We start from the raw sequence: 15899 nt of genomic DNA, 5'->3' as shown, positions 1-15899 counted from the left end.
TCTTCCAAGCATTTGCCCACTCACCCAGCCTATCTAAGTCAACTTGCAGCCTCCTAGCATCATCCTCACAGCTAACACTGCCCCCGCTTCGTGTCATCCGCAAACTTGGAGATGTTGCATTCAATTCCCTCGTCCAAATCATTAATATATATTGTTAATAGCTGGGGTCCCAGCACTGAGCCTTGCGGTACCCCACTAGTCACAGCCTGCCATTCTGAAAAGGACCCGTTTACTCCTACTCTTTACTTCCTGTTTGCTAGCTAGTTCTCTATCCACATTAACATTGAACCCCCAATACCGTGTGCTTTAATTTTGTATACTAACCTCTTATGTGGGACCTAGTTGAAAGCCTTCTGAAAGTCCAGATATAACACATCCACTGGTTCTCCCTTATCCACTCTACTAGTTACATCCTCAAAAAAATCTATAAGATTCGTCAGACATGATTTACCCTTCATAAATTCATGCTGACTTTGTCCAATGATTTCACCACTTTCCAAATGTGCTGCTATCCCATCTTTAAAAACTGACTCTAGCAGTTTCCCCACTACCGATGTTAGACTAACTGATCTGTAATTCCCCGTTTTCCCTCTCCCTCTCTTTTTAAAAAAGTGGGGTTACATTAGCTACCCTCCAATCCTCAGGAACTACTCCAGAATCTAAAGAGTTTTGAAAAATTATCACTAATTGTAGATCAGTGCATGTTCCTTTAACCATAGTGACCTCCCCATTACTAACCACTCCCCATTGTCTCCAGTATAATTGTAGTGTCCCCCCACCTCTAGCTCGCTCTCTAGCTCCAGTGATGACCACGGACAGCTACAGCATAGTGCAAAAGACTTAGTTTAATAAACAGTTACAGTAAAAGACTTGTGTGTGCAGTAAGTCATTTTACATGGTGTCACAGCGGTAGACTTGCGTCTCCTGTGTATCGGTTTTTGTTTTATTATTTCTTTCTCCTAGTCCTTCCCTCCGTTCGTTTTATCATGTCCCACTCCTGTCGTCGACCAGACACGTTGGTTTTCGACACGGACATTGTCCATCGCTGGACCGTGTTCCAGCGCGATTTCGAACACTACATTGCCATTGCCCATCCTGATGCCACTCCTGCTGTACAGGCTCACCTACTGCTCAACCTCGCGGGACCTGCAGCTATGGATCAATATGCATCGTTCCATTTCGCCGCCGGAGAGGACCGTAACGACCCGGTATGTCTCATCGCTAAGTTCGCAGCCCTCTGTGATATACCCACCAACAACATCATAGAACGCTTCAAATTCTTCCAGAGGCAGCAGCTGCCAGGCGAGCCTGTCGGCACTTACATTGCCGCCTTGCATCACCTGGCTCAGCGCTGCCGCCTTGACACAATCACCCCTGACGAATTAATTAGGGACGTCCTGGTTAATGGTCTCCGCAACGAGAGACTGCGTGAGCAGCTCCTGGTGAAACCCGATCTGACACTGCGGGATGCTATGTATGCTGCCCGCATGTCCGAAGCCGTTGGTGCCGTGGCCAGACAGGCTCCCCAGGACATTAACTTCACCGGTCAAGCCGGTCGCCTGACTACACGACGAAACCCCGCGGCTCTCCCCATAAAGGTCGCCACCTCAACTGTCCCGCGACGCTGCCCTAACTGTTATTTTACAGCACATCCTTCAAACGTTTGCCCCGCACAGGGTAAGACCTGTCTTTCCTGTGGCAAACTAGGCCACTTTTCTGCCGCCTGCCGTTCCCGTGGGAAGCCAGTCCCTGCTCCGAGAAGGAGTCTAAACAACCTCGCCACTCTAAACAACCTTGCACTCCCTGATAGCGCTCTGCTTCCTCAGTACGAGCTGGAGGAGCTCCCAGACTCTGATGCACTCCCCCCACAGGAAGATCCAACTATTTTTTCACTCTTGGGTACACCTGCTCTGATTACGGATCCCTCTGTGCATGTTACTGTGAATGGCCATTCCTTTTCAGCCAAGGTCGATACTGGCGCTTTCGCCAATGTTATGTCAATAAGCCTTTTCAAGCAGATCAGATCTGGTGAGAAAGTTCTTCCTGGCGACACCTGCCTCCATGCCTACGGGGGGGGGCGTCCTGGTTCCCGTGGGAAAGGCAACTCTTATCTGCACAGTTCTAGAGACCTCTCGGCCCCTCACTTTCCACCTTCTGGACTCTGACAACGTCACCCTGCTGGGCGCCCGTGCGTGTCAGGACCTGGGGCTAGTCTCATTCCACCACAGCATTCACCTGGTGCAGGCCCCCATGGACCCACTGACCGAGTACCCCCCCGACCGCTTTGATGACGTTCTGGGCAAACTACCCTGCGACTACAAGATTGTTGTCGACCCCAGCGTCGACCCGGTGATTCGGCCGGCACACCGCGTCTCCTTTGCCATGAAGGGCCGCGTGGAGTCTACTCTGCGCGATATGGTGACCATGGGCATCCTCAAGGAGGTGAGCGCTCCCACCAGGTGGGTCTCCACCATGGTCGTCGCCGCCAAGAAGGACAAAAGCGAAATCCGGATCTGCATCAACCCCAAGGACCTCAACCTTGCCATCAAGCGCCCCCACTACCCCATGCGGACGGTAGAGGACGTTGCTGCACAGGTCGGCCCTGCAACTGTCTTTTCTGTCCTAGATGCCAAGAGCTCCTTCTGGCAGATCCCTCTGGATGAACGCTCCTCATTCCTCACTACCTTCAGCACTCCCTTCGGCCGGTTCCGTTTCCTCCGCATGCCGTTTGGGATCAACTCTGCCAGCGAGGTTTTCCAGCGCACCATGGAGCAGCTGTTTGCCGGTTTACCGTGCGCCATCATCGTGGATGACATTCTGGTGTACGGGAGGGACGTTGCTGAGCACGACCTGAACCTCCGCAAAGTCCTGGACAGGGCGCGGGTGATAAACCTCAAGCTGAACCCGAAGAAATGTCGATTCCGGGTCCCGGAAGTCACTTACGTTGGCCATGTCTTCACGGCAAGGGGTCTCAAGCCCGACCCCCAGAAAACGTCGGCGGTCACAGAGATGCCCGCTCCTACAGACGTCCCTGGCCTGCAGCGCTTCCTGGGCATGGTCAATTACCTGGGTAAGTTCATACCCGACCTCAGTGAACTGAGTGCCCCTCTGCGGGAACTAATCAAAAAGGACTCCGCGTGGGTCTGGCTCCCGCATCACCAGTCGGCTTTCGTGACTCTGAAGTTAAAACTTGCAGCTACCCCGACTTTGAAATTTTTCGATCTGCACCGACCCATTATCCTCACTAGCGATGCCTCCAAGTTTGGTCTCGGTGCCGCTTGTCTGCAGTTCTACGACGGCCTTCAGCTGCCCGTCTCCTACGCTTCTCGCACCATGACACCTGCCGAGCAGCGCTACGCCCAAATTGAAAAAGAACTGCTTGCCGTGGTCTTCGCTTGCTCCAAGTTTAAAGACTACATCCTCGGCAACTCTTTCACCATCGAGACTGACCACCAGCCGTTGGTGACAATCCTGAACAAACCTATCCATGTTGCTTCTTCCCGGTTGCAGCGCATGATGCTGCAGCTCCAGCGTTTCACGTTCCAGATCGTCTACCGTAAGGGCAAAGACATGTTTGTAGCTGACACCCTGTCTCGTGCTCCGCTGCCTTCCGTTGTCCGCCACCCGTACGAGTCCTCGGACCTTCTGGTGCTAAACGTAAACATTGTTCCTTCACAGCAGATGCAGTCTCTGGTGCAACACACTGCTGATGATCCTGCCCTGCAACAACTTGCGGACGTTATCCGCCGTGGTTGGCCTGACCGTCGCTCCGAACTGCCTGCTGGCGCTGTACCTTATTTCCTCGTTCGCGATGAACTGGTGCTTCACGCCGGCGTGGTGGTAAAGGGTCACAAAGTCGTGGTGCCTGCCGCACTGCGGGATCATTACTTCCAGACTGCTCACAGCGGCCACCCTGGGGTGGAAGCTACTTTATCCCATGCCCAGAGCCAATTCTACTGGCCAGGTATGGCTCAGGACATCCGTGACAGGGTCTCCGCCTGCGCTGCCTGCAACACCCTGCACCCCCATCAGCAGCGCCAGCCTCTCCTGCAGCCGCCGGCTCCAGAGCTCCCATGGATGGCCGTTGCCACTGACCTATTTGAGTGGCGCGGAAAGCACTTCCTGGTCCTGGTGGACTCCTATTCCAGCTGGTTCGAGGTCGACCAGCTGACCTCCATCACCTCTGCCGCTGTCATCGGGAAGCTTCGCCGCCACTTCTCCACCTTCGGCTCCCCGGTGACCCTCCGGTCCGACAACGGCAGCCAATTCTCCAGCGACGAGTTTAAAACCTTTGCTGCCCATTGGAACTTTCACCACATTACCAGCAGCCCCGAGTTTCCTCAAAGCAACGGACTTGCTGAGCGGGCCGTACGTAGCGCCAAGGAGCTGCTTGAACACTGCCGCCTGTTCCGTGCTGATTTCCACCTTGCCCTGCTCAACCTCCGCAACATTTCCCGCGACCCCGCGCTCGGTTCCCCTGCCCAGCGCCTTATGTCACGCACCACCAGACCTCCCCTGCCGGTCTCCCAGCAATCCCTCAAGCCCTCTGTACAGAACCCTGCCACTGTCACTGAGCGCATTGTCGAGAAACAGGCGATCCAGAAGCGCTCCTTCGACAGATCCGCCCGGCCCCTTCCACGTCTGTTCCCGGGGCAGGTTGTCCGGATGCGGTCCCCCTCTGGCCACTACCGCCTGGCCGTCGTAGTCGGCGACGCCGGTTCTCCGCGCTCCTACTTCGTCGACTACGAGGGGGCTATCTACCGTCGCTCCCGCCAGCACCTTCTGCTTGTGAATGAGCCCGCTCCGCCTCCCGCGGATCCTTCCCACCCCCCCATTTCTTCTCGGACTCCCGTTGCCCCTCACGCCCCGACAACACCTCGCATGCCGCGCACCCTACCCTCACAACTGTCCGCCCGTTCCCCTGCCTCGCCTGTCAAGCCCGCCTCGCCCGTCAAACCTGCCTCGCCTGCCAAGCCTGCTTCTCCGCCCGGAGCCCCGCGTTCTCCTCCGCCCGCCTCTCCTGCCGATCCCCCGGCTGCGGTCCCTTCTGTTCCCGCCGAGGAGGAGGAGGGCGGCTTACGCACCCGCTCTGGCCGGCTGGTCAAGCCGCCTGTCCGCTACGGGGAGCTCGCATAGTGTTGTACTGTTGCCGGTGCGGTTAGTGTTCGTAGCGTATGAGCCGTGGTCACTCTGTATAGTACCTGCCATGCTTTTGTTTCTAAGAGGAAGGATGTAGATCAGTGCATGTTCCTTTAACCATAGTGACCTCCCCATTACTAACCACTCCCCATTGTCTCCAGTATAATTGTAGTGTCCCCACCTCTAGCTCGCTCTCTAGCTCCAGTGATGACCACGGACAGCTACAGCATAGTGCAAAAGACTTAGTTTAATAAACAGTTACAGTAAAAGACTTGTGTGTGCAGTAAGTCATTTTACACTAATGCATCCACTATATCTGGGGCTACTTCCTTAAGTACTCTGGGATGCAGCCTATCCAGCCCTGGGGATTTATCGGCCTTTAATCCATTCAATTTACCTAACACCACTTCCCGGCTAACCTGGATTTCACTCAGTTCCTCCATCTCATTTGACCCTCGGTCCCCTGCTATTTCTGGCAGATTATTTGTCTTCCTTAGTGAAGACGGAACCAAAGTAGTTATTCAATTGGTCTGCAATGTCCTTGTTCCCCATGATCAATTCACCTGTTTCTGACTGCAAGGGACCTACATTTGTCTTAACTAATCTCTTTCTCTTCACATATCTATAAAAACCTTTGCAGTCAGTTTTTATGTACCCTGCCAGTTTTCTTTCATAATCTATTTTCCCTTTCCTAATTAAGCCCTTTGTCCTCCTCTGCTGGACTGAATTTCTCCCAGTCCTCTGGTAGGCTGCTTTTTCTGGCTAATTTGTACGCTTCATCTTTTGTTTTGATACTATCCCTGACTTCCCTTGTTATCTACGGATGCACTACCTTCCCTGATTTATTCTTTTGCCAAACCGGGATAAACAATTGTTGTAGTTCATCCATGCAGTCTTTAAATGCCTTCCATTGCATATCCACCGTCAACCCTTTAAGAATCAATTGCCAGCCAATCTTGGCCAATTCACGTCTCATACCCTCAAAGTTATCTTTCTTTAAGTTCAGAATCCTTGTTTCTGAATTAACAATGTCACTCTCCATCCTATTGAAGAACTCAACCATATTATGGTCACTCTTGTCCAAGGGGTCACGCACAACAAGACTGCTAACTAACCCTTCCTCATTACTTAATACCCAGTCTAGAATAGCCTGCTCTCTCGTTGGTTCCTCTACATGTTGGTTTAGAAAACTATCCCGCATACATTCCAAGAAATCCTCTTCCTCAGCACCCCTGCCAATTTGATTCAGATTGAAGTCACCCATTATAACTGTTTTACCTTTGTTGCACGCATTTCTAATTTCCTGTTTGATGCCATCCCCAATCCACTACTACTGTTAGGTGGCCTGTACACAACACCCACTAGTGTTTTCTGCCCCTTAGTGTTTCGCAGTTCTACCCATATTCCACATCCTCCAAGCTAATGTCCTTCCTTTCGATTGCGTAATCTCCACTATAACCAGCAACGCTACCCCACCTCCTTTTCCTTTCTGTCTATCCCTCCTGAATATTGAGTATCCCTGGATGTTGAGCTCCCAGCCTTGGTCACCCTGGAGCCATGTCTCCGTGATCCCAACTATATCATAATCATTAATAGCTATTTGCACATTCAACTCATCCACCTTATTACGAATACTTGCATTGAGACACAAAGCCTTCAGGCTTGTTTTTACAACTCTCTTACCCCTTATACAATTATGTTGAAAAGTGGCCCTTTTTGCATTTTGCCCTGGATTTGTCTGCCTGCCACTTTTACTTTTCACCTTGCTACCTATTGCTTCTACCCTCATTTTACACCCCTCTGTCTCTCTGCTCACACATATAAGAACCCCACCACCTCTTATTCTCTGTTTATTACTTTTTTCTTCTTTCCCCCCTACATGTTGGGTCTGAGTGCTTCCCTTCACTGCCTCCTGCCTCACACACTGTCTACTAGCTTTCTCTATTTGAGTCCCTCCCCCCAACCGTTCTAGTTTAAAGTCTCCGCAGTAGCCTTTGCAAATCTCCCCACCAGGATATTGGTCCCCCTCGGGTTCAAGTGCAACCCGTCCGTTTTGTACAGGTCCCACCTTCCACAAAAGAGGTCCCAATGACCCAGAAACTTGAATGCCTGCCCTCTGCACCAGTCCTTCAGCCACGCATTTATCCTCCACCTCGCTCCATTCCTACTCTCACTGTCGCGTGGCACAGGCAGTAATCCCGAGATTGTTACCTTTGCGGTCCTTCTCCTTAACTCTCCTCCTAACTCCCTAAATTCTCCTTTCAGGACCTCTTCTCTTTTTCTACCTATGTCATTGGTACCTATATGTACCACAACCTCAGGCTCCTCTCCCTCCCATTTCAGGATATCTTGGACACGTTCAGACACATCCCAGACCCTGGCACCAGGGAGGAAAACTACCATCCGGGTCTCCCGACTGCGTTCACAGAATCGCCTATCTGACCCCCTAACTATAGAGTCCCCTATTACCACTGCCCTCCTCTTCTTTTCCTTACCCTTCTGAACAACAGGGCTGGTCTCTGTACCGGACCCGACTGTAGCAGCAGACATATTAAAATCTGAGTAGCCCCTATGTGATTGTGTTGGCGGATTAGCTCATATTCAAGGGCTCAGTGGACAACATAAATGAGGACACTATCGCCGGTATAGGTTTCATCAATCAATGTGCAGAGGAATGCATGCTAGAGATGTCAGTCTCAGTGTACCCCAAACGGAAACCATAGATGAACTGTGAGATCTTACAACCATCAAGCTATTAAACACAGACTTGGTGGCATGGTTCTTGTTTAGTTAGTTCAGTTTAGTTTTTTGTCACGTGTACCGAGGTACAATGAAAAGCTTTGGTTGCATGCTAATCAGTCAGAGAAAAGACAATACATTATTATAATTGAGGCATCCAGGTGTATAGATACATGATAAAGAAAATATCGTGAATAACATTTAATGCAAGATCAGTGCAGTAAAGTCTGATCATAGATAGTCCAAAGGTCTCCAATGAGTTAGTTCAGGACTGCTCTCTATAGGATGTGTTTACAGAGTACTATGTTTTTATACCTGTTGTAAGAATTTCATTGTTCCATTTTAGGACATACGACAATAAAACACTCTTGACTAGTGAATATGAAGTCTATGCTGTTCAAACGGAATAATCCTGACATACAGGAAAGCTAGGTACCACCTTCACAAAGCCTCGAGCAGAATTACTGGGTACATGGCATTCATTTTGCCAATATCTTTTCCAATTAATTCTAATTTAAAATAATTCCTCCTTTTCACTAGACTGAGTTCCCTGGCATGTCTGATGAATTAATAATGTCCTCTTCTGTGGAAACGGAATGAAGTTTGTTTAATGTGTAGGAAGGAACTGCAGATGCTGGCTTAAACCGAAGATGGACATGTTTCGGGGGTCGAGTCTGAAGAAGGACTTTCACCCAAAAAGTCACCCATTCCTTCTCTCCAGAGATGCTGCCTGTCCCATTGAGTTACTCCAGCTTTTTGTGTCCATCTGAAGTTTGTTTAACTTATGTTTGTCTGACGTTTCTTTGCTCTCCATAATAAATTCTCATGTTTCTGACTATGGGGCCTAACATTTACGTTCATATTCTAGCATCCTCTAGGTGCTTTGGCAGTCTACTTTTATGCAAGATTACTCGCATTCTCAATTTTTCTTCTCTTAATAAATTCATGATCTTTTTCTCCTATATTCTAAACTGCTCTCGATCTATGTGCTTGCCACTAGTACTATCAACTTTATTTACCTCCTCTTTGGATGTAATACTATGGTTCTTTTGTAGGCCAAGATTGCCTTAGATTGCAATGTTAATTATTTGCGTCATTTGCACTGCTAACATGTGACTTTATACAATGAGATCTGTTCAGTTTCCTGGAAATATTTTGAGTTTTGACAAACTGTTCATATTGGTCACATTTTTATCATTCCCTTTTAAAATTGGAAGTAACTTTAAACGCTGCAATCTCTTACCTGTCTCTTCAGACTTTTCTGTATATTTCAATCTTAAACCTCTCAAAGAAGCAGTGTTAAAGCAAAGCTTCTGGAGGAGCAGTCTCCTCCAAAAACAAATTGCTGCTTGTCACATTCAGCTGGGTGCATATGATCTCTGGTGATAGCTGTCTGATTTACACTGTAGTAATGGTGAGAGCTACAGTGCCCTCCATAATGTGTGGGACAAAGACCCATCATTTATTTATTTGCCTCTGTACTCCACAATATGAGATTTATAATAGAAGAAGATCACATGTGGTTAAAGTGCACATTGTCAGATTTTAATAAAGGCCTGTTTAATCCCTCCACAGATGAGGGATTTATCCCTCATCACTCCACAGATGCTCCCTGCATCTGCAGTCACTTGTGTCTAATCTTCCTTTGTTCAGTCTCTCTTGGCCCCCACCTGTTCCCAGATATTACCATTGTCCTATCCACCTCTCCCCATCCTCTGAAAATATAAACATGTTTGATTCCTATGTTCTTTCTCTATTCTGATGAAACGTCATCAACCATTATTTCCCTCTACATGGATACTGCATGATCTGCTGAGTATATACAGAATTTACCATTCTTATAAACTTCATAAAGTCTGCAGGGTTTTTTTTTAGTAAAACCTGGGATTTCTCCATTTCTATCTTTAAAGGTGTGAGGATTTTTAATTACTGCCAAACAGCCATTCTGGCGCAGCCATATGTTTTCCTGTAGAATCTTATTCCTTCGGGCAAAATAAAAGCTAATTGCTGTGAATGCTGTGAAAATAGTAAATAGTCAATGTTGGAATAAAAATGGAAAATGCTGGAAAACATTAGCAGATTAGGCATCTTTTCTAATGAAAGGTCTTAAACTTGAAATGTTTAAGAAGGAACTGCAGATGCTGGAAAATCAAAGGTAGACAAAAATGCTGGAGAAACTCAGTGGGTGAGGCAGCATCTATGGAGCGAAGGAAATGGGTGATGTTTCGGGACGAGACCCTTCTTCAGACTTGAAATGTTAACTGCTTCTCTTTCCATACCTACTGTCTGTCCTGCAGAATTTACCCAGCATTTTCTGTTTTTTTATGTCAAATATCCACTATCCGGGGCTTTCCTTAAGTCTAACTGATTTTTCCAGCATCTGCAGTTCTTTCTTAAACATTTTGTTTACTCCACTGCGAAATCTCGTCAATGTATGTCTACTTTGAAGAAGTTCCCCTCTCTCCAAAGACAGTTTAGCAACCTCCTCTCTATCTGCCCCCACCCCCCCCGACCCGACCCCCCCCCCCCCCCCCCCCCCCCCCGCCCGCCCCACTGTGATTCCGCCTTCCCTCCAACTGTACACCGCCTCTTCCTTTCTTTTTTTTCCCCACCCCCCCCCCCCGACATCGGTCTGAAGAAGGGTCTCGACCCGAAACATCACCTATTCCTTCTCTCCATAGATGCTGCCTCACCTGCTGAGTTTATCCAGCATTTTTGTCTAACTCCTCAAAATACATGGTGGTTAAGGCAACGTCCATGAAAACAGAAACAGAATTGACACCACAAGTCTAAGATATTTCATCAAAAACTAATGTGAGAGACATTTTAAGAAAGAAAGGGGAAAATGAGAAAAAAACAAATGAAAAAGACTGTAAACGATGGAAGACAGAAAAAAATTAAGTAAAACCAAAAGATGTTGAAGATCTTTATCAATTCAGTCAACATTTGTGGAGATAAATTTTCAAACTTGAGTTGATTTTCAAGTTGATGACTTATCATTGAAAAGGAATGATAATATGAGGTTGAAAAGATGTGGATAAGAAAGAAATAATAGAATATTTTATTTGAGATGAGAATTAAGGTAGCAAATAATTTTCTTAATTTGGTGAGTTTGGTGAGTCAGAAGCCAACATTTAGTTCATGAAAATCAAAAAGCCACATATACTGGAAATATGACACAAAAACAGAAACATCTGGAAACGCTCAACCAGCAGTAAAAGTGGAAGAAAATGTGGTTAATACTACTAGACAAGAACCTTTCATCAGATCTACTGAGTATTTCCAGCATGTCCTGTTTTCATGAGCTTGATTTCCTTGAACTTCATTGTAAGTTGAAAACAGTGTCAGGTGAGAAACAAAGGAAGATATATTGGAAACACTGGCACAATAGCAGATGATAGACAATAGACAATAGGTGCAGGCGTAGACCATTTGGCCCCTCGAGCCAGCACTGCTCGATAATGATGATGAGGCAGAGTACAAGAAGGAGATCTAGCGTCCAAGTGTCAAGACAACAAACTTTCTCCCAATACAAAGGCGATTGTGATCGACTTCAGAAAGCGAAGGTTAGATCCCATGCTATCTATCCTTCCAGACCAGCTTACCGTGCGGAGCCTTGCTGAAATCCATACATGTAACATCTATACCTCTACATCAACCTTTATGGTCACACCTTCAAAAAACTCTGTTTTGCATGTTGTCCACTCAAATCAGACAATACTATACATATTTACAATCAAGTGAAACTCAAATGCAATAGTTGGAGCAAAGTAGCGCCACATTCAAGACACAAATTCTAATGTCCGCAATGAAGTAGAGGAGAATCATTCTGTACCTCAGCTTATGGAAAGACTGTTCCGAAGCTTAAACACAGAGGGAAAGAAACTCTTTCTGTGTCTGGTGGTACACACTTTCAAGTTTGTGTATCTTCTGTCCAAAGAAAGTGGGGAGAAGTAGGAATGACCAAAATGGGATTGGTCTTTGATTATGTTGGCTGCTTCCCCAAGGCAGCGTGAAGTGCACATGGAGTCAATGGCATAATTTCTTACAGTCTTGAGTGGAGCTGTCCCCAAACTGTGATGCAACGGAAAGTATGCTTTCTATCGTGATCTATAGAAGTTTGTTCTAAGTCTTTGTAGCCATACTGAATTTCCTCAGTCTCCTGTGGATGTAGAGGCATGACGTGCCTTTCAAAATGTCAACACGGGTGTTGCAGGCTGAAAAGCTCTCCTTCTTCATTGTAAGATTCTATGATTCTCACATGCTTATTATTAGTTGTGAGTAAATTTTAAAATTCCTCTCGAGCTGGCCTTCATAATGCATTCATGTATAACATAAAGATAGTTGGATTTAGTTTAGTTTACTTTATTGTCACATGTAGCTAGGTACAGTGAAAAGCTTTCATCACGTGCTAACCGGTCAACAGAAAGACAATATGTGATTACAATCAGGCCATCCTCTATGTGCAGATACTGTACATGATATTAACCACTGTCACGAGTTCCATTAAAAAAAGATTTGTTTAGGTGTTGCTATCACTACAGAATTAAAAATGTTAACTCTGCACTTACCGACAGAAGAAGCCCCATGGTTGTCTCTGTCCAAGATTTGCAGAACATCTGCTGAGCAGCCTGCCCCACTGTTTTCAATTGCAAAGTCGCTGAATGAGACTGTAACATGGTTAACTGTGGACAAGAGAGAAGAATAAAAGAGGAATGATTGCTGAAGAAACCCTATTATATGCCAACCATAAGCTGATACATTTCCTTTCACAAATTATTTCATTACCTCTAAACCACAGGAAATGCCTTTCTATTGTACGTACAAATCTTTAATGTTCAAAGGCAGTAAACGGAACACTTTCATTGGCTTTCAAACAGGTTTCCACAATCATAAATTTCATAAGTTAACTGTGTCATGCACTGTTTGAAGATGTTTTGTAAAACCCTCAGCTGGAAAGCCAGAGGTTTTGGAAAGACCAAAATTGAATCTTAAAGAAGTCTGGGGGCAGAGCAGAAAGACAAATGTCCAATTCATCCAGGAAGCATGGAGTGAAAGAGTTAGGAAGTCCAGATAGAGCTTTATAGAACTTTGGTCAGGCTACACTTGGAGAATTTGAGGCAGTTCTGGTTGACCCATTACAGGAAGAATGTGGAAGCTTTGGAGAGTGTGCAGGAGAGGTTTACTAGGATGGAGACTGGAATAGAGGAATGGATAAACTTGCATTGATTTCTCTGGAGGCTGAGATATGACCTAATAAAAATGTATGTAATTATGAGAGGCATTGAGTGAGTAGACAGTCAGGCCATTTCCCCCAGATCGAGAATGTTAAATACTAGAGGACATAGCTATCAGGTCAGATTGAGTAAGTTTAATAAAGATATTTTATTATGGTGTTCACAGAGTACTACGTTTACCTACAGTGCATTCAGAAAGTATTTAGACCCCTTTGCTTTTTCCACATTTTGTTACGTTACAGCCTTTTTCTAAAATGGATTAATATTTTTTATCATCAATCTATACCCAATACCCCATAATAAAAAAGTAAAAACAGATTTTTAGAAATGTTTGCAAAGTAATTAAAAATAAATAACTGAAATATCACATTTACATAAATATTCAGACCCTTAGCTATGACACTCAAAATTGAGCAGCCTGTTTCCATTGATTATCCATGAGATGTTTCTACAACTTGGAGTCCACCAGTGGTAAAGTAAATTGACTGGACACGATTTAGAAACGCACACACCTGTCTATATAAGATCCCGTAGTTGACAGTACATGTTGAGCAAAAACCAAGTCATGAAGACGAAGGAATTATCTGTTGATTTCTGAGACAGGATTGTGTCGAGACACAGATTTGGGGAAGGGTATGAAACAATTTCTGCAGTATTGCAGGTCCCGAAGGGCACAGTGGCCTCTGTCATTCTTAAATGGAAGAACTTTGAAATCACCATGACTCTTCATACAGCTGGCCGCCTGGCCAAACTGAGCAATCGGGGGAGAAGGGCCTTCGTCAGGGTTTTGACCAAGAACCCGATGGTCACTCTGACAGAGCTCCAGATTCCTCTGTGGAGATGGGAGAAACTTCCAGAAGCCTTTATGGTAGAGTGGCCTGACGGAAGGCACTCCTCAGTAAAAGGCACATGACAGCCCGCTTGGAGTTTGCAAAAAGGCAACAAAAGAAGATTCTCTGGTCTGATGAAACCATGATTGAACTTTTTGGCCTGAATGTCAAGTGTCATGTCTGGAGGAAACTAGGCACCGCTCATCACCTGGCCAATACCATACCAATGGTGAAGCATGGTGGTGGCAGCATCATGCTGTGGGGATGTTTTTCAGCGGCAGGAGCTGGGAGACTACTCAGGATCGAGGGAAAGATGAACGGAGCAAAGTACTGAGAGATCCTTGATGAAAACCTGCTCCAGAGCATTCAGGACCTCAGACTGAGGCAGAGGTTTACCTTCCAACAGGACAATGACCCTAAGCACACAGCCAAGCCAACACAGGAGTGGCTTTGTGACAAGTCTGTGAATGCCTTGAGTGGCCCAGCCAGGGCCCGGACTTGAACCCGATCGAATATCTCTGGAGGGACCTGAAAATAGCTGTGCATCGACGCTCCCCATCGGACCTGACAGAGCTTGAATGGTGCCTCAACAAAGTACTGAGTAGAGGGTCTGAATACTTATGTAAATGTGATATTTCAGTTATTTATTTTTAATTATTTTGCAAATATTTCTAAACATCTGTGTTTGCTTTTATATTATGGGGTATTGTTTATAGATGGATGATAAAAAATAAATTTAATCCATTTTAGAATAAGGCTGTAAAGTAACAAAACGTGGAAAAAAGTGAAGGGGTCTGAATACTTTCTGAATGCACTGTAGCTGTTGTGCTGCAGCAAGCAAGAATTTCATTGTTCCGTTTTGGGACATGTGACAATAAAACACTCTCGACTTGAGACATGAAGGGAATAGTTTTTTTACACAGAGTTGTAGGTGTCTAGAATGTGCTTCCATTGATTGAGGTACAAGAAGTTACGAGAGTGGTGCTCAAGAGGCTTTTAGATAAACAGAAGGCAGGAAAATGGGCTTAGGGAAAACTAGATCAGCCATAATTGAATGGTGGTGTAGATTCAATGGGCTGAATGGTCTAATTCTGCTACTATATCTTATGGTTACGTGAATGTGCAGGGTGTGGAGCGATATGGAACACGTACAAGCAGAAGGGATTAGAAACATAGAAACATAGAAAATAGGTGCAGGAGGAGGCCATTCGGCCTTTCGAGCCAGTACCGCCATTCATTGTGATCATGGCTGATCGTCCCCAATCAATAACCCATGCCTGCCTTCTCCCCATATCCCTTGATTCCACTAGCCCCCCAGGATTAGTTTAAGTTGGCAGCATGTTTGGCACAAATATCATGGGCCAAAGGGCCTGTTCCAGTGCCATACCGTTCTATGTTTTATGATTTTAATTTGCTTGCCTGAAGTGTCAGTAGGTAGAGGTTTAGGTTTAATAGATCACAGATTGGCAATGAAAAGAAAATCGTATCATAGATGGAAAGATTTTCTGAGGATTGCCCAAAGTACAGTTCCGTTCAAAACTCCTCAGGAAATGTCTGGGTGCATGCCTACACTACAATATTTAGACTGGGCTAATAGATGATACACAAGTGCCCCCTCCAACTAAGGATTTTGACATTCTAAGGCATTGCACCCGTTGTATCCGTCACCTATATACAACAGTTTTAATTTTCATTAATTACAACTCTGCTTGCAATCTACATTCATGAATTTATGAACAGTAAAAGTAGGCTTCTGACAGTCTTGGGACAATACCCAATGTAAACTAAACGAATAACAAGGGAACAGTTCTTAAATTACCAAACTGGTACCGTCCTAATAATTCTCCAAAAATTCAAATCCCATCGTTGCAGCTGTGGAATTTAAATTCAGTTAATCTACCTTATCTGCTGCACATTTCCTGCATTCTCTGTTATTTTTTAGTTCCAGCAGCTG

General features: G+C 45.9%; 1 protein-coding gene across 1 annotated transcript in view; it reads right to left on the bottom strand.

Moving 5' to 3' along the window:
• The window catches only part of cubn (cubilin (intrinsic factor-cobalamin receptor)), a 239566-nt gene that overhangs the window by 115587 nt on the left and 108080 nt on the right, over window positions 1-15899 (bottom strand). Inside the window, 1 exon segment of the mRNA XM_055649570.1 lies at window positions 12450-12563. Within this exon segment, the coding sequence (XP_055505545.1) occupies window positions 12450-12563 (114 nt within the window).

The sequence above is a fragment of the Leucoraja erinacea genome, chromosome 2 (assembly GCF_028641065.1).
Source record: "Leucoraja erinacea ecotype New England chromosome 2, Leri_hhj_1, whole genome shotgun sequence".
Lineage (NCBI taxonomy): Eukaryota > Metazoa > Chordata > Chondrichthyes > Rajiformes > Rajidae > Leucoraja > Leucoraja erinaceus.
The sequence above is the reverse complement of the archived record's forward strand: the minus strand, read 5'-3'. Positions and strand labels throughout refer to the sequence as shown.